The sequence below is a fragment of the Lissotriton helveticus genome, chromosome 3_2 (genome assembly GCF_964261635.1).
Source record: "Lissotriton helveticus chromosome 3_2, aLisHel1.1, whole genome shotgun sequence".
NCBI classification, from domain to species: Eukaryota; Metazoa; Chordata; class Amphibia; order Caudata; family Salamandridae; genus Lissotriton; species Lissotriton helveticus.
Genome location: NC_136062.1, coordinates 18,483,729 through 18,506,520, shown reverse-complemented (window position 1 = coordinate 18,506,520; position 22,792 = coordinate 18,483,729). Strand labels below are relative to the sequence as shown.

The 22,792-nt window shown below is 43.6% G+C and overlaps 1 protein-coding gene and 1 long non-coding RNA gene across 4 annotated transcripts in view; one reads left to right on the top strand and one right to left on the bottom strand.

Annotated features, from left to right (window-relative positions):
* Positions 1-22,792, bottom strand: part of LOC144826195 (glycine amidinotransferase, mitochondrial-like) — a 220,606-nt gene that overhangs the window by 49,162 nt on the left and 148,652 nt on the right. For both annotated transcript variants that reach the window (XM_078684584.1, XM_078684585.1), the window contains exon 3: positions 633-828. In XM_078684584.1, the coding sequence (XP_078540710.1) occupies positions 633-828 (196 nt within the window). The remainder of the gene's footprint in view (positions 1-632; positions 829-22,792) is intronic.
* LOC144826194 (uncharacterized) lies at positions 2,433-21,437 on the top strand. Of its 2 annotated transcripts, none has more exons than XR_013609698.1 (3): positions 2,433-2,524; positions 2,650-2,773; positions 21,339-21,437. It is a non-coding gene; the product is annotated as an uncharacterized LOC144826194 (long non-coding RNA). The 2 variants fall into 2 exon arrangements; XR_013609699.1 differs by having other exon boundaries at positions 2,456-2,524; positions 2,670-2,773.

Below are 22,792 nucleotides of genomic sequence, written 5' to 3'. Positions count from 1 at the left end.
AAATATAACCAACAAAGAGGGAGGCATTGCGAAAGACGTACTCCCAATACAACTGTGGAATTAGGAGGAGGTGGGAGGGAGGAAAACTATATTTAAATGTAATCAGCTATGGTGCCGAGACTACACACAGGTAAAAAGACACAGAGCAAGAAAGCAAGAAAAAAGTAGTCCCCCAGAGAACAGACAAAGAACTTTATTGTGATGAAACAGTGCTTAGTCCCTGCTGCATGGGAGGAACGGAAGAGAAAAAGGAGGGACAAAGAGGCAGGACTGACCACTGGCAAGCAAGGATTTTTGAAGGACACTGAACCAAACCAATCAAAAGCAGAGGTATAGCTGTAAGCCAACATATTACATTACAATAGGTCTCAAATGCTCGACCTAAAAAGAAAAGAAGAAAAAAAAGCCACACAGATTAATGTGGTATAATGGCAAACCTGCAGACCAGATTTAAACACCAGGATGGACAACCCCTCGATCTTTCGCATCTCTACCAAACATGGCATCACACCCTTGAATAACAGAATGTTAGAGGGCTCATTAAATATCGAGCTCAGATACTACAAACCATATCTTACTGGTGCTCTTTTAGGTGTTTTGGGAAGTATCTCTGTTATATCACTGTGGCTTACCAGAAGATTCGAAGTCTGGAGTTTTATACCGAACTGACCAGTCAATTACTTCTGGTCTCCTAACAGTCACTCCTTCCAATTTCAGTATATTGCACATTTCCTCTATCTCAGCAACAGCCTTTTTGACATGTTCACGAGGGAAGCTCTGCCCTCCATGCTTCAGGTAAAAGGGCCAGTGTTTTTCAAAAATGTTTGCCTAAAATAGAATTAGACATATTAATAAAAAAGAAAAAGTCAAAAGTTCTCTCTCCAACATCTTAAATCATGGGAACACTATCTTGCAAAGCATGTTTTCTAAAATGCTATTTTCTCTCTAGTCTATTAATGATATTCATGAAAGCAAAACATAGTAAATGCAATCAAGGCCTTGTTAGCTCTAGAATGCTGACAGTAGGTTCAATAATCTCTGATTCGTGTAGTCAGAATCTTAAGAAAGCAAACTTTGTTTTATCTGGAACCATGTATTCTTAGCTACATTATTAAATAGAATCAGTTTAATGCAAGCCGCATTTGAAACATTGCGGTAACTCAGAATTTGTATAAACCCCGAAAAGTGAATCTGTCTTTCCTATATTACCTACAGCGTGTAAAATAAAAATGTTCCCATAAATATCTCTGGTCTGCTTTTCACTGTTTATCTAGGAAAAACTCTAGAAATTAAATGGTTATAAATGTTTACTTCAAGTAAAGGGTGGGGTTAGCAATGCTAAATTCATAAATGTTTAAGGGTAAACTGTTCTAGAATAAGTGAATCTGAGCCCAAGTACCCATCCTCTAAATTCCCTCCTTATTTGAGTAGTTTGTTTTCCTACTCTAAAGTCTCGAGGGCAACTAACTGACTTTTTTATGTGAAACCATTAGAGTGGTGACCGGTGTAGATTCAGAGGGCTGGATTCTTGCCAGATTTTCTGGCTAATCACTGTTTTAGCAATTTAGTTTTGTTTAAAGTCATTACCTGTAAAAGTACTTTTGTGACTGAATCAAAAATCCTGGGGCGGTTGCTGATCATTTCTTTAATAAAACAGTGCCTTTGCCTGCCTAATGTGACGCATGTTAACACGGATGTTGTCACACAAGCCAGTCAGTTTTCCCAAGACACATGTCTAATTGAGCATGTGCCAGTCATTGTGACTTGTAAGCAAGCCCTGGCTAGCAGTACTTGAGGGTCCTTGTGGACCACCCACTGATGACACTAAGACCAGGGCCGGACTGGTAATTCCGGGCACCAAGCAATCCCCCGGTAAGCTGGATGGGGTGGGGGCCGGTTTTTTGACAGGGGGCGGTTTTGTTGCTAGTGCTGATTTCCGTGAGTCAGACTGGTTGAAGAGAATTTAACACGTTTGTTTATCTTCTTCAGTCGTTTTAATGGCCCGTGGGCAAATACATCTGTTGAATGAAAATGTAGGAGTGGGGAAATGTGTCATGTCACTTTGAGGTGGTGGCAACTGACTCCTGGGTAGAGAACGCAAGTAAGGGAGAATACAATTTCCAATAAATTCATAACCATGCAGGGCAGTGAAATTATAAGGCCCATCATGCAAAGTGGTGTTTTGTGTAAAAACACGGACTGGCTGAAGAGGATCACAATGACGGCGCCACATGCTCCTAGGGGCGTGGCGCCCTTAGGGGGCATCCGGGGCGGGATCCAGCAGAGACGCCGTCCTCGAGGCAGCAACAGGACAGGGAAGGGCCAATAAGGCATGTCCAAGTGAGCCTATCACGGGATCCCAGAGTCGCCAGGAAGGCAGGGTCGACCTTCCCTCCCCCGAGGGTATAAAACCTCTTGTTCCTCTCCCAACAGCTCTGGCGGCAGCAGGCCAGCAAGAGAATTACGGTGGTAGCTGGGTCGCTGCACGGGGGAAAAGAAGCGGGCGTCACTGCGTAGTCGTCAGGTGAGTGTTAGTAGATGCCTGTGGCTATGATAGGCAAAGGGCTCACCGAACACCAGCAGAAGTACATGTTCAGTAGTTCGAGATCCTTTAACACTAACGATTCCTCTATTTTTCTTTACTTCGAGGAAATGCTTTGTGGAAAAAGAAATGCAGTCGGGGAGAATTCCCAGGTCCGGAGGAGCTAGCCCGGTAACCAGCGACCTTTGGAAGGAGATCACAGCGTGGGCGGCAATGGCGGAGGCACAATGGGTATGAAAACTGTGGCGGCCATTTCCGGCCTTGGCTTAGACACATGGATTGTGGTAATGAAAGTTGCGGGGGTGGTACAAGCAAGCTACGTAATGCAACTAAAAGAAGGCAACTAGGACTATGGGCGCTCAGCTGTGAGTATGGCAAAATTGTGTTTTGAATGTAATTTTAGAAGGATTGCTTCTAGACTGGGAGGAGAGTTGCCAAACTTCCTCAAGTAATCTCAGAATACACCGAGATATATTACAAAATTCAAAATCCTGTCGAGCAATCTAATTTCTATTGCTATATTTGTCAGCAACAGCAATGCACTAATATGAACCTAATCACATTAACTACAAAAAGATTTTTCATATGAATAAGCAATTTCTCAACTCATCAATAGTCAATCACTGGGATCAAAAAAGTAACATAGGAAATTTAAGTCCAAAAGTCTTCGCTGTTTAACGAGTTCTTTATTCACTCGGGTTTTCCAAAGTTCCACGTATTTCAAAAGATCAATTCAATATTCAGATTTCACAACTTCATAATACATCAGCACCAGCCAACACGTGTTTCGTTGGGCAATTATCAATGCCAATCAACTTCATCAGGGCTGCAAGCCAAAGTAATACAATATAATCAGATTTAAACATTATATCACTCCATTAAAATTTCATTTAAGAAAATTTAAACTAAAATTCAGAACCAAAGGATATATGAAATCACCACCTAGGTGAAAGCGTACACAGCACCCTCATTAAAGTGACATATCTTGTACATTAACAGTGGATCCCAGTGTAGAAAAGTTGAATACAGAAAAACATTCTGTCATAGAGCCAAAATCATATATATCACAAAGTCGTATTACCTTGAAAAAGAATCAATATCCTTCTAATGTTTAGAAATTTCCGCACTTATTTGGCCTTGAAAGCAACAATTCCTGGAATGATATAGGGAGGTTCTAAGCAATATCACCACTAAAATATAATAAATATACAATACTATCAAAAGCACCGTAACCTCGTTCTATGTATAACTGTTTCCACCATGCGAAACAAGAAAGAAATTATAAGGGAAACCTTTAACGTAATAATAATAGTACAATAAGTAATAAATTGTACCTTTCTCCGTTTTTCACTCGCTCCAATATTTATGCTTTTGGAGTTTATTTGCGGTTTAGTCAGTCTGGTAAAAGAAATCAAGACATACTTCATTTTTATAATCTATTTCTTTAATAAAACCGCGTCTTAGTTATAATTACCCACACTGTCCCTTACCTAATATTTCTCTTGTTAAGCGTCCCGCATTCTTAATACATTGCGGAGGTAACCACGATATCAATGCGCAAGATCTGCAGAAGAATAACCACTAATTACGGGGTCTTCCAGCATTGAAAATAGCAATACTTGGGTCATTTCATAGTACACATCTTAGTATTATCTGGCCAGGCTTTCCCTTACCTAAAGTTCCTCTCGATCAGTATCCCGCATTCCAGTTACGCAGATGGAGGTGAACACGATATCAGTGCACAAGGTCTGCGAAAGAAGAACCACGCGTTACGGGGTCTGAATCTTTGGAGCAGTTTCGTCTTGCTCTAATCATTTCTCCATATGGAATGGAGTTGATCTGGCTCTTCGGGTGGCAGCTGTCCGGAAAGAACTCGGATGGCCGTAAACATGTTCTAAGATGGCGGCCGTTTATCTGTACTCGTGGTAGCAACTACTTTATAAAGATGGCGGCTATTGTACACGCCGGTAGCCGATATGCGAGAATCCATTTGAAAGAATGCTGGAGAGAGATATTGGTAAGAACTGCCACAGAACCACTACTCTTAAATAATATCGATTCATTGCTCAAGTATGGTTGCAGTTAGTATTGGAAGACCCCGTAACGCGTGGTTCTTCTTTCGCAGACCTTGTGCACTGATATCGTGTTCACCTCCATCTGCGTAACTGGAATGCGGGATACTGATCGAGAGGAACTTTAGGTAAGGGAAAGCCTGGCCAGATAATACTAAGATGTGTACTATGAAATGACCCAAGTATTGCTATTTTCAATGCTGGAAGACCCCGTAATTAGTGGTTATTCTTCTGCAGATCTTGCGCATTGATATCGTGGTTACCTCCGCAATGTATTAAGAATGCGGGACGCTTAACAAGAGAAATATTAGGTAAGGGACAGTGTGGGTAATTATAACTAAGACGCGGTTTTATTAAAGAAATAGATTATAAAAATGAAGTATGTCTTGATTTCTTTTACCAGACTGACTAAACCGCAAATAAACTCCAAAAGCATAAATATTGGAGCGAGTGAAAAACGGAGAAAGGTACAATTTATTACTTATTGTACTATTATTATTACGTTAAAGGTTTCCCTTATAATTTCTTTCTTGTTTCGCATGGTGGAAACAGTTATACATAGAACGAGGTTACGGTGCTTTTGATAGTATTGTATATTTATTATATTTTAGTGGTGATATTGCTTAGAACCTCCCTATATCATTCCAGGAATTGTTGCTTTCAAGGCCAAATAAGTGCGGAAATTTCTAAACATTAGAAGGATATTGATTCTTTTTCAAGGTAATACGACTTTGTGATATATATGATTTTGGCTCTATGACAGAATGTTTTTCTGTATTCAACTTTTCTACACTGGGATCCACTGTTAATGTACAAGATATGTCACTTTAATGAGGGTGCTGTGTACGCTTTCACCTAGGTGGTGATTTCATATATCCTTTGGTTCTGAATTTTAGTTTAAATTTTCTTAAATGAAATTTTAATGGAGTGATATAATGTTTAAATCTGATTATATTGTATTACTTTGGCTTGCAGCCCTGATGAAGTTGATTGGCATTGATAATTGCCCAACGAAACACGTGTTGGCTGGTGCTGATGTATTATGAAGTTGTGAAATCTGAATATTGAATTGATCTTTTGAAATACGTGGAACTTTGGAAAACCCGAGTGAATAAAGAACTCGTTAAACAGCGAAGACTTTTGGACTTAAATTTCCTATGTTACTTTTTTGATCCCAGTGATTGACTATTGATGAGTTGAGAAATTGCTTATTCATATGAAAAATCTTTTTGTAGTTAATGTGATTAGGTTCATATTAGTGCATTGCTGTTGCTGACAAATATAGCAATAGAAATTAGATTGCTCGACAGGATTTTGAATTAAGCTACGTAATGCAGTTCACATCATGGCTTTATGGTTTTATGATGAAAATGGGCCGCATGTGGCTGGCCAAGGAAATATAAAAAGTCTGTTGCTTTATCAACATGCTGTATTTCCTTCGGCACCGTCACATATTACGAGATACCGATGCAAAAAAGGTAAAGAAATGCTCAGAAGTTATAATGCTGCATGGAGTAGTTGTAAACTAGGGATGCTCCCGTCAGTAATGTCAGTCACAAATCAATCTCAATATACGCTTTTCGCAATGAAAGTTCACCTTAAGTGCGAGCACAGATGAACCGAAAGGCAACTTAGGACAATCAATATTCTCGTCTGAAATGCAAATGAATGTTTATTCTGGGGGCTTTGATCCCAGAAACGGCAGGAAACATCCGCGCATACTGTGATTCAGTAGCGACATGCGGTAACAAACCATATTATGCTCCTTGTTGTTAAGAGTAGTCTGAGGTTCTTCCTTATCGCAATCAATCCAGGGAGGACCGGAGATGCCTCCTCGAGCCCCTTAAGCGCGAGCACAGATGAACTGAAAGGCAACTTCGGACAATCAATATTCTCGAGCGAGGTAATATCGGGGCTGCATCTGACATGAGAAACAAAGGGGACGGCTAGAATTTAAAAACTGGGGTTGATGAAGAGCAGGCTCCCTCTCGCGCTTTGGGAAACGCACAAATAACAACACAACGCAGTAACTTTCCCCTAATTAATTTCTGAATGCCAAACCTGCTGAGATTTATTGGCAGCTACCTACATCTTTATAATATGAAATCTCTTTATTGATGTCATAAATATACTTTCATCACTGCCTTATTTACGTTTTGAATATTATCAGATTTACTGAAAATTTACAATTTGCCCAATCTTTTCAAAAATGTCTCGGGGGAGATGGGGGAAAGAACCCCCTCAGCCTCTTGGAGCAACCTCCTTGCCATCGGTAAACTTATTTTAAATACCCCTTAAAGACACGGCTCTTCCATAACTCTGGATTATTAATTTTCTTAGCGACGTGACGACTTTTGACTTTAGAACACTATAACAAATAAAATAGAAAGTTAAAAATGTCCGTAACTGGAACACTACATTTGTTTTCCCTATTTAGCAAATTAAGAGTCTCGCAACTAACATAAACAGCACCTTTGCATGCTGATGAATGAAATTTGATGATAAAGGAAGCTGAACGCGCCCAGTAGAAAGAAGACTTTATCCTAAACGGATGAATTGTCTGCTAATCTGGTTTGACAAATTAGCTCAATAACGAGGGTAAATAACACAGGTATTGTGTGTTCCTACTGCCCTCTAGTGGTCACTGGGGTAATAGATTTTTTCATCCTTGTTTTCTGATTACGCTACATACTGAAGTAACATTTTAGGAAGTGCATTAATTGCCAGGGGAACATGCCACTTACTTCGCATTTATATCACGCTCACTGCCCCATGACAAGGCGTTAGCAGTATACGACTGCATAGTAATAGCTTAATCGAACCTGTTCAAAAAACAACACGCCCACTTGAAAGCTTGGTGAAATTCATACAAAACATCTCGGTGATATTTGTACACATTTATTTTATGTAAATGCATTATTAATCATAAAACTTAAGGTAACTAAGCATGACCTCGATGTGGTACTTTTATTAGCTACAATATATCTAATACCCACATTAAGTTTATAAAACATTACAATAGCTCTTGACTGACAGGGATGGACCGCGCTGTAAATACCCACATTAAGTTTATAAAACATTACAATAGATCTTGACTGACAGGGATGGACCGCGCTGTGGTGCCCTGGAAGTTATTAATAAATGTATACCCTTGATTGATGGGGAGGGTTATGGACAAGGTAAGGGGCCTGCTGGCACTGGCCATGAACCTTTTGGAAATGTTCCTCAGTAGAGGAACGACAAGATACTGATGCATTGCCTACACAATCAATTAACTGTTTATCTGCCCTATATTCTGTTTCTCATACAAGTAAGTGTGATCTGGTGGATCTTATGAACGTTTTTTCTCATAACGATGTATGCGTTACTATGACGAAGGTTGTCACTTATCACATAGCTCATATCACAATAAATATAGCATTTAAAAGTACATCAATAAATAAAGCATTCTCGAAGCACAAATGCCTTTCATTAGGTTGATTCATCTTGTATTGATAGCTTTTAAGATGACATCAGTCCCTCCCTTCAGCAGAACGGTCGTCCCAGAAAGTGGTTATTATATATTTGGCTTAAAGACTTAAGGCCAGTGTTACAATGAATGCACCAAATGCGTAGATTATTGAATGCATGTAAGCAGGTAGGCAGGGCCGGCTTCAGGGCAGGGCGAACGGTGCTGCCGCACTGGGCGCTGACCTGTGGAGGGGGCCACTGATCTAAGGGGTGGCATTGTGTTTAGTAATAACTTATGATTGGAGTGATGAGGGGCACTTTTGCCCGGCGGTAATGAGAGAATCCGAGAAAGCGGACATGGGGTGCGGGGGCGCCAAAAAACAATTACTGCAACAGGTGCCAACAACACTAAACGGCCCTCCAGGTATTTATGTATATGTTATTTCAGAGCACAAACCTATCCTAAAGGCAGGCACACGGTAGAGTGCGAACAGCAAGGATATAGTAAACTAGAGTTTAGAGAGATATCTGGTCCTGTAAATAAAGTGTAATGTTAAGGTAACGTGACGTGATGTTCTTTAAAGAAGAAGCATCTCCAACCCCTGCCTAAATTGGAGCCGAGTTAGGGTGATTCGTATGGATACAGGGATAGTGTTCTAGATCCTGGGTGGATTGGTGGTTCAACACGAACCCAGGGCCTTTTAATTAAATGCTACAAGTGGGCTGCAGCACTCATGGTGCCACTCCCTGAAGTAGCATAGTAAAACATACCTTATGCCTGCACTGCAACCTGTCGTGCAGTCTTAACATGCTATTTATCCCGAGCGAAATAAACTTTTGTCAGGAGACATATTCCTTTAACGCTTTTTAAGTCACCCATAAGGCAGTGTGGTTCTGAAATTCTGGACCCTACTGTTGTCCCGGTATCGAGGTCTGATACCCGTGTCCCGAAACATCAACGTACCATGACGAATTTGGTGTCGACGAACCGATAATGATTAGGACATCATTCCTATGCATTTGCGTCATGATCGAGGGATGCTAACACCCCTGAATCGTAGTTTCCGTCCCGACCCCTCAGACTCCATTTTGTAAACGGTATCCATCTTGTGTCTTGCCCTCATGATAAGTCAATTAAAGGTCGAGCTTGATCTAAAAGGACACGTCCACCTTCCCTGACTTCCCCCTGACCTGTCCTAACTGACTCCCTTGCCTCCAGCCAAACCTGTTTGGGCGGCTCCACGCCCAGTGGCCAAACACGATAGCATCAATGCACAACATACCACAAACCATTCACCGCGTACAGACCATGTTTTCTACACACACACACACCTGTCCGCGTTCCCTATTTATGGCCAGTTTTATGACTAGGAGGTGCCTTCTTTTATTGGGGTTTCATCGATATCTGATGGGAGTTCCGGGCCTGGCTAGGTAATCTATCACGAATTGGACATCTAAAATACGGGCTTGCCTACATGACTTCGCTCTTTTGTATTATTGTAGAAATATGTGTATAGCCATGTCATAAACTCAAGAATTCTTGCTTGCAGCTATTATTTTTGTATATAAGGAGAAGGCTGGTTCTGTAAAAATGAACAGTCTCCTGAGAACACATGACCTGTGTTTGTCGTGCTTCTAGGACACCTGTTACTTGATAGCTGCCAATAAAACTTGATCTCTGACTGCGACTAGAAGACTCCGTGTTTCTGTGGTCCGAAACAAGGGGGAACTCAGAGGTCTTCGGGTGTTATCCCCTGGCACCACCGGGCTCTTAAAACCCGGTACCTCAGTTGGCGCCCAACTCGGGGCGGTATCAAGCGGCGACGGTCCAAGCCAGATGTTCGTGAGGAGCTTCGTGTGAAAATTCCAGAGGACGGCCAGCCACTTCAGCAACCCCTGTATGTCGACGTGGTTCCGAAGGTCTTTGCTGCGAGGTTCCCCGCGTCCCGACGGCTACGAAGGACTGCTGCCCTGACTATCGCCTTGTTTTGGACCCAGTGATCCTTGGTAGAGCGAAACGATAGACGAGTCTTCTAGCGACGTCACCGATCTTCAAATACTTCAGTTAAGTATAAGTGGAGCGTCTCCCAGTCCTTAGTTTGTCCTTAGTTTTTGGTATCCTTGAGATACGCTTTGATTTGGTACTTGCAAGCCCCAAAGCCGAAGGACTTGTGTATTCACGAGAAATATCGTAACAGATAATCCTTTGAAGTTTGAAGCTAGACTAGTGAGCGAAGATGCCTGGTTTTAGCAGACTTGGAAACTTGTTTTGTCTTGGTTATAGTAAGGACTCCCGATTAGAGGATTCCTGTCCGGTTGCTCCGATTGGAACTCCAACATACGAGCTCTATGTAAAGCACGGCGTAGGTCCTATCACATATAATGAAGTGTGGATAAAATACACCCGCAAGGATGGTGTTTTAAAATGGCCCCAATATGGTAGTTTCGACTCAGAAATATTAGATAACTTAGAGGTCAAATTATTCAAGAGAAAAGCCCGGCCGGCGATGTTTGACTCTTTCCGCTTATGGCGCAAAGAAGCCAAACAGAAAGAAATAAAATTAGCAAAAAGGAATAAAAGAGGTATGTCAATGGTGCAAGCTGCCGTTGCATACAGGGATAACGAGGAAGAGCAAGAAAGAGAACAAATACTTAGGAGCAAGAAACTAGCAGTAGATAAATGCTACCCGATGTTACCAAATAAGGGACAAGGTCAAGAGGAGAGATCCGAGAAAGATCCATTAATGTCCCACTTATTAAGCTCACCTCCACCGTATGCGTTAGACGCTACTACAACACCAAAGCGTTTTACTATACCGCGCCCCGGCGCACGAAACACAGCTCTTGCACACACGCCAGCTACTCTTCAGCTGGTTCCTACTTCTCCGGCGCAGCCTTCTCAAAGGCCGCCATCTTTGCTACATACTCCATCTACTTCTACGACTTTGCCTACAGCTCCAGCTATTGTCTATGATACTACGGCTGCTACTACTTCAACTTCCTCTGCTATTGCCTCTACTTCTTCTTTGCCTCAGCCTGTTTTTTCCGATGCACTTGCCCCTCCGCAAGCTTCTCCTTCTATTAGACAAAGAGTGACAGGTACCGTCACTGGTCTGCTTTCACCTTTCTTCGGGTCGCCTAAAACGACCCTTAAAACAGAACATAGACAGTTACGTAGTCAACTGCCTGACTACGAGGAAAGAAAAGTGCTGAATGAACTAGCACGCCAATGGATTACGGATACTGTTAGATATGATGTTCAGTCTGTTATGGAAGTTTTCCGTCAATGGAATGCACCCACTCAGAGATACGTATTCGAAGAGATGTGTGTATATCTGGGCGAAGATTTGGAGACGAATGATTCCAAATGCACAATGAACGAACTATGGCGTACACGCTTTAAGTTCTATGAAGGTATGATTATAGGTGCAGATGTTGAGAAAGCGATAGAGTTATTGCTCTCTTATAGGAGTAAGGGAAACGTCTCTAGATCATGTCACGAAGACGATGCATCAGGTAGGAAAAGAGTGAGACAGTACCCCATGAGAGAGGTTCCTCCGGTTTGGAGGGAAGGTGATGCGAATGCGAATCCGCCAATTCTGCCCCATTTCCAGCGTGTATGGGTACATGTCCCCTGGAAAAGATCCGATGTCTTAGCACTCAAACAGACACTGCCTGATCCTCGTAAAAACCCGACTGGGTATTATAAGGAGTTAACGCAAACTGCAAGCTCATGTATAATGAATTTAGCGGATATAGACATGTTGTTTGGGAACGTTGTTCCACATCCTCTATGGAGCAAAATACGTCATACGAACCATGACCAAGAACTAGGTGACTCATGGGCGAACATTACAGCTATAGATGCTAGACAAATTGGTGGTTCTAAACCTGAGCCGTTAATAGCCGAACTTCCCGGTAGAATTATCGCGTACATGAAGACAATAATGCCTCAAGTACGCGTAAACTGGGACAAGCTATCTGCGTGCAAGCAGAAGAAAGATGAGAATGTGTCTGACTTTTTCACAAGATTTGAGGAGACTTTCACCGATCATAGTGGTCAGGATATGGCTACCGAGGGTGGTCAAAGATTGTTTGTAGACAAATTCGTACATAATTTAATCCCTGAACTGTGTAATAAACTGAAAGATTCAGAGAGTGCTTGGGCTGTCTCTATGTCAGCGCAAATTTTAGCTACAGCCCAGTACTATGAAAATAGGCGCAAAGACGAGCTAGATAAAGTCGACAAAAAGACAAAAGATTTAAAAACTAAAGTTCTTCTCCAGCAAGCCTATCCACCTCGTACGGCTAGTCAGCCCAATTATCAACAACAACAGCAGTATTCGAGAAACGCGCAAGGAAACGAGTTTTCCCATCAGCGTATTGCTTATGGCCCGAATCAATGTGCGTATTGCAAAGAAGAGGGTCACTTTAAAGGTAATTGTCCGGCTCTTGCGCGACGTTTGAGCGGTGCTTCAGGTGTAAGAGGAAGAGTTGTTCAACATGCCCCTAGAGGTAGGGGCCGTGGAAATTTCACCCAGAATACCACTTCTTTTCCGCCTCAGAATTCGATGAACAGCTTTGACCAACAGAATAATGCGTCGTCCAGGTCAGCTCAGTACTATACTGACGACTATTACACCGAACACGAAAATGAGGGTAATGATTGCTAGGACAGCCATGGACAAAGAGAGGGAGTTGTTTCAGTTCCAGTAGATCAGAATGGACCTTATGTCGAGGTAATTACCTCAGGAGTGTCAGAGCCATTTCTGCTGGATACTGGTGCTACAAAAAGTTCTATCATGCACTCGAAACTTCCTGGCGCACCTTTGTCTGGCGAAATGAATGTTTCAGTAGGTTTCTCTGGCGCCCCTGTTAGAAACCCGATCTCTAGTCCCATATCTCTTTCTATTGGCCCGTGCGAATTAGAAGCACCCCTCATTTTGACAACAGGTTGCGGTGAAAATTTGTTAGGTTTGGATTTGCTAAAAAGGTTGTATGCGACTCTGTACTGTTCACCGTTGGGAGTACAACTTACTTTAGGTAAGAAAGTCGTTTCTCCAATGTATGTGTCAAAAGAAAATATTGCAACTGAATTGTCGTGTCTTCCTGATGTACTCTGGGCAAACGGTTCTAATGATGTAGGTCGTTTGGAGATAGCACCGTATGTCATAACATTGAAAGCCAACGTTAGGTTGCCACGTATTCCCCAATACAAAATATCTAGCGAATGTGAAAAGGCGTTATTGACGATTGTTTATGACCTGATTGATAAGGACGTCATCGAAGAAACAACAGGAAATGTTTGTAACAGTCCAGTCTTACCGGTCTTAAAGCGTACCGATCCTTCACAGCCCCCTGTGTATAGGTTCGTGATCGACCTCAGAGAAGTGAACAAGGTAGTTATCCCACAGTTTCCAGTTGTCCCCGAAATTACTGCTTTATTGACAATGGTTCCAGCTTCAGCAAATTGGTTCTCGGTGATCGACCTGAAGAACGCTTTCTTCAGCATCCCGATTGCTGAGGAGAGTAGAGATATTTTTGGATTCAATTTAGGAGGACGAAGTTTCCGCTTCAAGTGCGCTCCTCAAGGCTACTGCGAAAGCCCATCAATATTCAGTCAGGCCCTGAAAACACAACTAGACACGATTGTTCTACCGAATGGTTCAACTCTGATTCAGTACGTAGACGATCTGCTGATCGCTGCAGACACTGAAGAGAATTGCAAGAAAGCTACGTTATCATTATTACGTAACTTATGTGACATGAAGCACAAAGTCTCTCTCTCCAAACTACAATTTTGCCGACAAGAAGTAACCTACCTAGGTCACATCTTGTCGAAGGAGGGAAGGAGACTGACACCAGAAAGAATACAGGCAATTGCAGAACTGAGTGCCCCAAGGACACAGAGAGAGGTTCAAGCCTTCTTGGGCATTACATCGTACTGTAGACAATGGATACCGAATTTCTCACTACTAGCCAAACCCTTGCTGGCACTACTCTGTAAAGACACGCCAAATCCTATGCCCTGGTCTGAAGATAGTCAGACGAGTTTCCACGAGTTGCGTGATGCATTGTGTTCGGCTCCTGTGTTGGGAAACCCCAACTACAGTAAGCCTTTTACATTATATGTCCATGAGAAGGAAGGTTGTGCATTATCAGTTTTAACACAACATTTTGGGGACAGACAGCGCCCATGCGCGTATTTTTCGGCAACTCTAGACCCTGTGGCTAAGTTGTCTGAGGGCTACCGCCGCAGCAGCTGTCTGCATTCGACAATCCGCTGGATTAGTCATGAATAATACTCTGATCGTTATGGTTCCGCATGCAGTAGACATTTTACTAAACAGGACGAAGACACAACATCTTACTAGCGCTCGACTATCCAGTTACGAACTTACACTGCTAGCACACTGCTAGCAAGTCACATCCACATAAAGAGGTGTGATACACTGAACCCCGCAACGTTACTACCCATTCCGACAGAAACAGACAAGATTGATAACCATGACTGCTGTTTTAGGACAGAAGAAGAGACAAAAGGGAGAGTAGACTTACAGGACACTCCCCTTCCTGAATGCAACGATACTTTATGGGTTGATGGTTCATGTTTCAAGCTGCCGAATGGTGATACGACTGCAGCATATGCCGTAACGACATTACACACCATTATAGAGACCGCGCGTATTTCCCACAATTCTGCGCAAGCTGCAGAATTGATTGCGCTTACCAGAGCATGTGTGTTAGCGAAAGGAAAGCGAGTGAATGTGTACACTGATAGCCAATACGCCTTTGGCGTGGCTCACAGTTTTGGGAGATTGTGGCGTGAACGTGGATTTCTTACGTCACCTGTTGCAAAGATACAACATGGTCAGTTAGTTAATGAACTCCTCGAGTCACTGACCTTGCCACTACAAGTTGCCATTGTAAAATGCAGTGCACACAGAAAGATTCAAGACGATGTTGGCCGCGGGATTGCATTTGCAGACGAGGTTGCAAAAGAGACTGCAAGGAACACAATGAGTCGGATGTATGTTGTAGGTCCCGCTAGATGGATTACGGATGTGGGAATGTGTGAGGACACCATTGAAAGCTTAAAATCTATACAAGCCGAGGCAACTGAGAAAGAGGTAAATGAATGGAGAGAAAGTAAAGGTAGATTAGACGTGAATGGTTGTTGGGTCGAATTGTCAGAACACCAGCGATGGCTATTACCTAACGCATATGTACTTGCAGTAGTAACAATGGCTCATGGATTTGCGCACATCAGTTCGAAAGGAATCTGTAAAGTATTGGCCCCAGTATGGCAAAATAGCAATATCCCAAAATATGCAGAGAATGTGGTCAGAAATTGTATGGTGTGTTTGAAGTACAATCCCGGTAGGGGAACCCCAACTCCAGCTGGTCATTTTGCGCCTCCAACGTATTCGTTCGAGGTTTTGCAGCTCGATTTCATTCACATGGAGAGATGCAACAATCTGAAGTATGTGCTCGTTGTTGTTTGCGTTTTCTCCAGGTGGGTGGAAGCGTACCCCCTTAAGGACAATACTGCCTTGTCAACTGCCAAAGCCCTTGTCAAAGAGTTCTTCCCGAGATTTGGCATGCCTAGAATCGTCTGGAGTGATAATGGAAGTGAATTCGTAGGACGCGTGATGAAGAGAGTGTGTGGGTGTTTAGGCATACAACAAAAGTTTCACTCTGCGAATCACCCCCAATCAGCTGGATTAGTAGAGTGCTACAATGGCACTTTAAAGCTCAAATTAGCCAAGATCCAAGCCTGTACAGGTCTTAAGTGGCCTGACGCCTTGCCCTTAGCACTCTTGTCAACCAGAATGACCGTCCATTCCAGGTTAGGACTTAGCCCCCATGAGATAGTGTTTGGCCGCCCAGCCAATGTCTGGGGCGTGCCAAGACCAAACAAACTCAGCGAAATAGAACACCCCGTACTGCTTGACTATTTGTGCGAATTGACAACTAAATTGCGTGTTTTACACCAACAGGTTCACAGTTCCTCTCCGCCAGCCTCTGACGATCCAGGTCACTCCATCAAACCCGGCACGTGGGTCTTGGTGCGGAATTTCCAGCGCACAAACAACGGACAGCCGAGGTGGACCGGACCTTACCTGGTACTTCTTTCCACGAGGTCAGCTGTTCGGGTGGAAGGCAAAAAGAACTGGGTGCACGGGACCCATTGTAAACGGGTCCCTCTGCCCCTTCCATACGACCGGTGGGTCAACGAAGGAATTGCCGACTCCGAGACAGAATCCATACCTCGCTTCATCCCTTTCAGCGATGCACGTTTAAAAGAAACTCGTACCGAAAAGGAGAGTGATCATATTTTACAAGGATTTGTGCCACCGTCGATGCAGTTGGACACTTCAGAACCTAAGACATTGTTTGAAGACCACACCGTACCTTGGAAACAACAATATAATCTAAGGTCGAGACAAAGAGACTAATAAAAAGCAAACTAATGTGATTTCCCTTCCCCCAAGAACTATTTTTGATTTTTCAGCTCTCTCACTCTCAGGAAACTTGCTCATTTTTGATTTTCGAACCGCCATCCGGTTCTGCTGCTAGGGTCGCGGTTGAAGTCTGGGGAGTGCAGCTGGGGACGTTTAGGTCAACGGTTCTGGTTGGTCCAAGGGAGTTACCCCGGAATGAACAGAGCGCACTCCCTGGCAGGACCAACCTACCACCGCGGGCAGCAACTAGAGGATGGAGTTTCCTAGGGTAAAGAGACCTACCAGACTCACGAACATTGAAAGACAACTATGCACTGTACTGGCCAAAAGAAGGTTTTTGATAACATGTATTTTAATGTTGTGTAGCATAACGATGTTTTTGACTGGTTATACTCTATTCGTATTCCAAGTTACTTTTTCAAATGATACCCGGCCACAGCCTCCTCCTACTATCTCTCCACACTATTTTCACCCTCTACCTGAACACGAGTCTGCCAGAAGACTCAAATTTGTAAATAACTCATTCATTCAACTTCTACACCAACACCAGTCCATAATGAACACATCGAACTGTTGGATATGTGGACTCATGCCACACACAACGGATAAGGGTATCCCATACTTCATCCTGCCTTTCAGTTATTATGGTTCTCTGTGGGCTTTCCAGACAATGTTCCTATTCGCCCTAGAACCATACCCGACCCGTTCTACTGAGAGTGATTCCAGTAACAAGGCACTAGTAGCAGGGATAAGAAATATGAGTAGAGAGTTCGACACATATCTAACGATTCCCAAAGACGAACGCACTCCGTACACTCGTTGGAACGTAACTAAATATGGGGTTTACCTGAGTAAGAGCCAGACAGCAAAGAAATCCCGCCCAGTTTGGATAGTACCCAACCGCGGTCACTTATGTTTACAAGGTATCGGCAGGGATCCCAAAGCACAATTAGGAAAGAGTATATGCACGGAAACCTATGTGTTCGCTTCCCGAACTTCCTCTATACTATTAGCAGCCAAAGGCACGTATTTCGTCTGCCACGACCAAGCCTACACCTGGTTGCCCCCTGACTTCTCAGGTACATGCTTTATCTCATTTCTGCTGCCTCCCACCTACACGGCCAGAGCAGATTACCATCGGACAAGGACAGCTAGAGGTGTCGTGAGTAAAGACGACACCGCGGGTCAGGAATTCGCTGACTTCGCAAAGGGTTTTCTGCCATTTTGGGGGCCTATGGTGAACAGCAGGAATATTCGCCAGTTATCAAGGATAGTTGAATCCGCCGTGATTACAACGGCCGGAGCCCTTGGAAATTTGACGACCGAACTTCAGTCGGATCGACTTATCACCCTTCAGAACCGAGTTGCCCTAGATATCATACTAGCCGATCGTGGTGGTGTGTGTAGAGTGATCCAATCCAGTTGTTGCATTTTCATCCCCGATAACGCACCGACAGTGTACCAGGCCATCTCTAAGCTACACGAGATATCTGGTTCCCTTCACGTAGAAAAAGGGGACTGGTCCTTACTAGGGTGGTTCTGGGAACTGATCGCTACCTGGGGATGGAAAACACTGATCTTCATTGGGATGATCTTAGCACTTCTGTTTATGTTCTGCCTGTGTGTACAGTGCGCTCCTGCACTATGTGGCCTCTGTGCTACCTCATGTGTACGGAAGCCTGTGTCAAAGGACGAACTGAGCAACAGAATGATGCTACAGCAGCATCTCCACGAATTCCTTCATACAGATTTAGACTCAGATTAACATGAATTATTGCCTTATATGAGGGCAAAAGGAGGGTCTGTGGTTCTGAAATTCTGGACCCTACTGTTGTCCCGGTATCGAGGTCCGATACCCGTGTCCCGAAACATCAACGTACCATGACGAAGTTGGTGTCGACGAACCGATAATGATTAGGACATCATTCCTATGCATTTGCGTCATGATCGAGGGATGCTAACACCCCTGAATCGTAGTTTCCGTCCCGACCCCTCAGACTCCATTTTGTAAACGGTATCCATCTTGTGTCTTGCCCTCATGATAAGTCAATTAAAGGTCGAGCTTGATCTAAAAGGACACGTCCACCTTCCCTGACTTCCCCCTGACCTGTCCTAACTGACTCCCTTGCCTCCAGCCAAACCTGTTTGGGCGGCTCCTCGCCCAGTGGCCAAACACGATAGCATCAATGCACAACATACCACAAACCATTCACCGCGTACAGACCATGTTTTCTACACACACACACACCTGTCCGCGTTCCCTATTTATGGCCAGTTTTATGACTAGGAGGTGCCTACTTTTATTGGGGTTTCATCGATATCTGATGGGAGTTCCGGGCCTGGCTAGGTAATCTATCACGAATTGGACATCTAAAATACGGGCTTGCCTACATGACTTCGCTCTTTTGTATTATTGTAGAAATATGTGTATAGCCATATCATAAACTCAAGAATTCTTGCTTGCAGCTATTATTTTTGTATATAAGGAGAAGGCTGGTTCTGTAAAAACGAACAGTCTCCTGAGAACACATGACCCGTGTTTGTCGTGCTTCTAGGACACCTGTTACTTGGTAGCTGCCAATAAAACTTGATCTCTGACTGCGACTAGAAGACTCCGTGTTTCTGTGGTCCGAAACAAGGGGGAACTCAGAGGTCTTCGGGTGTTATCCCCTGGCACCACCGGGCTCTTAAAACCCGGTACCTCAGCAGGCCCTAACCACTAATAGGGCAGGGGGCTTGGTATTTCAAACGTACGACATATGTGATTATGTTTATGTCCTGACAGTGAAAAGCTCAAAGTCGTTTTTATCACTGTTTCATGGCTCGTTTCCAATAGTAGCTCTAGGTTGCATTAGTCTACTTAATAATTGATAATTGTATTGAATTGTATTGTAAACTGCCCTTTAATAGTAAAGATGGAATTTAATTTACAATTCTGAAAGCATAACATTTAGAAAGTGGGCATTTTTCCTGCCTATCAAATGGGCCTTTCTGAAGGTCTCCATGTCACATGACTGTGAATGGTTTCTCGTGGATTCCCTTTCACACTCACTTGCTCACTTATTCAAAAAACCAAACAAATGAAGTTTGACAATCAATGTAGAACCAATTACATTTAATTAAAATGTAGATGTAATTGGTATGTCAGGGCTGTCCCTTCTTTAATGCAATCCCTACACTAGGAAGATCAACATTGCCAGACAATATTTGTTTGCTCCTAGTATATATTCTGGACGTGTAAATGTTCAGTCTAAATCCGTCTCATAACCGTGGAATTTGGCACAAAAAGCATAATATGTTGGAACCTTGCATAGCTATGTCATTACCATGAATATTGGGTGTTAATTTGCCATTTCATCAGAGCAGTCCGTGAATGTGTGCAGATAGTGCCTGTAAATCTATGTTCCAGTTTTAAAGATTCATGTTTAATACGTTCTCATTTCCCATTGTGGGGTTATGAAGTTTGAATTCATTTTATATATGAAGACGTCTTTATCGCGACCGCCTGCAGTTACCTAAGGGTAAAGTTTACATATTACTTCAAATATTTCATTAGTTAAGATTAGGCTCCATCAACAGCGGTGAATTCTTTGCATGATTATTCCCTGCATAATTTCCCTCGGGCTTGGCTTGGACAGGCATTATATTTGACAATGGGTGAAGTAGCCTCCAAGAACATAGAATCTCGAGCTGCTTCACAGGCCTGCAATCTTGAATGTATAATTACTCTGAGGATAATACATGCCAGGTAGTTTGACAAGGGATGCATGTCACTACAGGTAATTGCAGTCAGCCTGGACGTTAATTTATTAACTGTCTACCTCCTACAATAGGATGGGCAGCCACAGGCCTGCTGGATAAAAAGGGTGAAAGGCAGCAAGTGAGGAAAGCCACTAAGGTGCCAGATATGGGATTTCATGGGTTAGTGGCAGGCAGCTCACTACAGTGCAGTTGTCTTGATCAGGCCTCAACATAAGCATTATGATAGATGATGGGTTACCGATGGGGGGCCCAGTGTGCCATCAGCTGTGAATTAACAGGCAGTGAAGTCTGTTCGGTCGGGGGGGGGCAAGCAGTCATTGTGGGGCTCTGGGCTGGCGGGAGAGGGGGGACTGACCTGCTAGTGGTCCTTGACCTCTCCTCCCCTACCCAAGATGCCTTGGTGTATGTTTATAACATTGAAGGGGGTATACCCCGGTATGGTTGTCTCAAGTGGAGGCACATTATTTACCTGCGGCTCCGTTGACCGGAGGGTGGGCAACTTAAGGAGAGCAGGCTATCTTGGTTGTGGCCTGCTGGCACAGCCCGAAGGTTAAGCAAAAGGCCCCCTGGAGAGTGGGTTGTAAATATAATGACAATGTACAACTTTGAGATTTATTTGTATGCTGTGGCATTGATAAGCAAAGTATTTTAAAGATTTACCTTAATCAAGATGAATAAAGGATTAATAACCCAAGATGAATAAAGGATTAATGACACTGCTTTAAGTTTCAATAAAAGACTACGTGGTGAACGACAACAACCTGCTTCATGTCCTTTATGGGAGGGCGACTCGCACCCGGTAGGCACACTATGACGGCGCCACCCGCTCCTAGGGGCGTGGCGCCCTTAGGGGGCATCCGGGGCGGAAGCCAGCAGAGACGTCGTCCTCGAGGCAGCAACAGGACAGGGAAGGGCCAATAAGGCATGTCCAAGTGAGCCTATCATGGGATCCCAGAGTCGCCAGGTAGGCAGGGTCGACCTTCCCTCCCCCGAGGGTATAAAACCTCGGGGGCGGCAGAATTAACCCTCTTTGTCCTCTCCCAACAGCTCCGGCGGCAGCAGACCAGCAAGAGAATTACCCACCCACCCATCCCTGCAACAAGGAAGAGAATGGCGAGGTCCCAGGCAAGAAAAGGGTGTGGACTTCCTTTTTGGTATGGACTGGCTGCCCCTTGGAAAGGGCAAGCAGTCATTGTGGGGCTCTGGGCTGGCGGGAGAGGGGGGACTGACCTGCTGGTGGTCCTTGACCTCTCCTCCCCTACCCGAGATGCCTTGGTGTATGTTTATAACATTGAAGGGGGTATGCCCCGGTATGGTTGTCTCAAGTGGAGGCACATTATTTACCTGCGGCTCCGTTGACCGGAGGGCGGGCAACTTAAGGAGAGCAGGCTATCTTGGTTGTGGCCTGCTGGCACAGCCCGAAGGTTAAGCAAAAGGCCCCTTGGAGAGTGGGTTGTAAATATAATGACAATGTACAACTTTGAGATTTATTTGTATGCTGTGGCATTGATAAGCAAAGTATTTTAAAGATTTACCTTAATCAAGATGAATAAAGGATTAATAACCCAAGATGAATAAAGGATTAATGACACTGCTTTAAGTTTCAATAAAAGACTACGCGCTGAACGACAATAACCTGCTTCATGTCTTTAATGGGAGGGCGACTCGCACCCGGTAGGCACACTATAAGAGTGTACCGCTTGGCAGCACTCGCGCATTGACTCGTGTGAAGTTTTACATTTTTGGGTGTTTGCTTGTTTTTCTAGTCTCATGCATCACTTTCTTAAAATATTTATATAGTTAAAGGTTTTAAAATTCACAGTGCATCTTCAGAGGTTCCCAGTTTTAGGTGTGGCTAGCTTATGAAGTCCAGTGGGGTTCTTTGCACTCTGGTATTTGTAGTCCTGTATTTGTAGTTGGATAAACAAGACTACAAGTATCGGAATGACACGAATAAACTTGGACTGGATGAAATACATATGGTTATAAAGATAAAATATGGGAGCTCTAATTTCGGCTGCTTGTAGCCTGCCTATGTGGTTGTTTTGGGTACATAAAAATGCATCATAGTGCTTTGTCGACATGTTTTTCTTCTCCAGAAAAACGTTTAAAAACAGTCTGTTTCACTGGAACACGGTTTCAGTTTACTTTATTTCTACAAACACTTTTGAAGTGGTAGTTATATTGGTTTAACTGAATTTACCAACACTGCAACTTACGAAATACTTCCACTCCTTAAGTGAAAACACATCACTTGTAGTGTGACCAGGTGGCCCCATGTCCCCCGAAACACCACTTTTCCATTTCTGGGATTTGCTTTGCGTTATGAGTGCATTCTGGGACTTGTCATCTTGGGTTATCTTAATTGAGCCACTTGAACTAACACACCTGATAGCGGTATGTAATAAGTCTACTAAATTGAATAGTGGTGTTCCGGTGACGTGGGCCCATCTGATCACCCTATGCACTTGAATTGTAGTGTTCTAGGTACATGTAAGGGA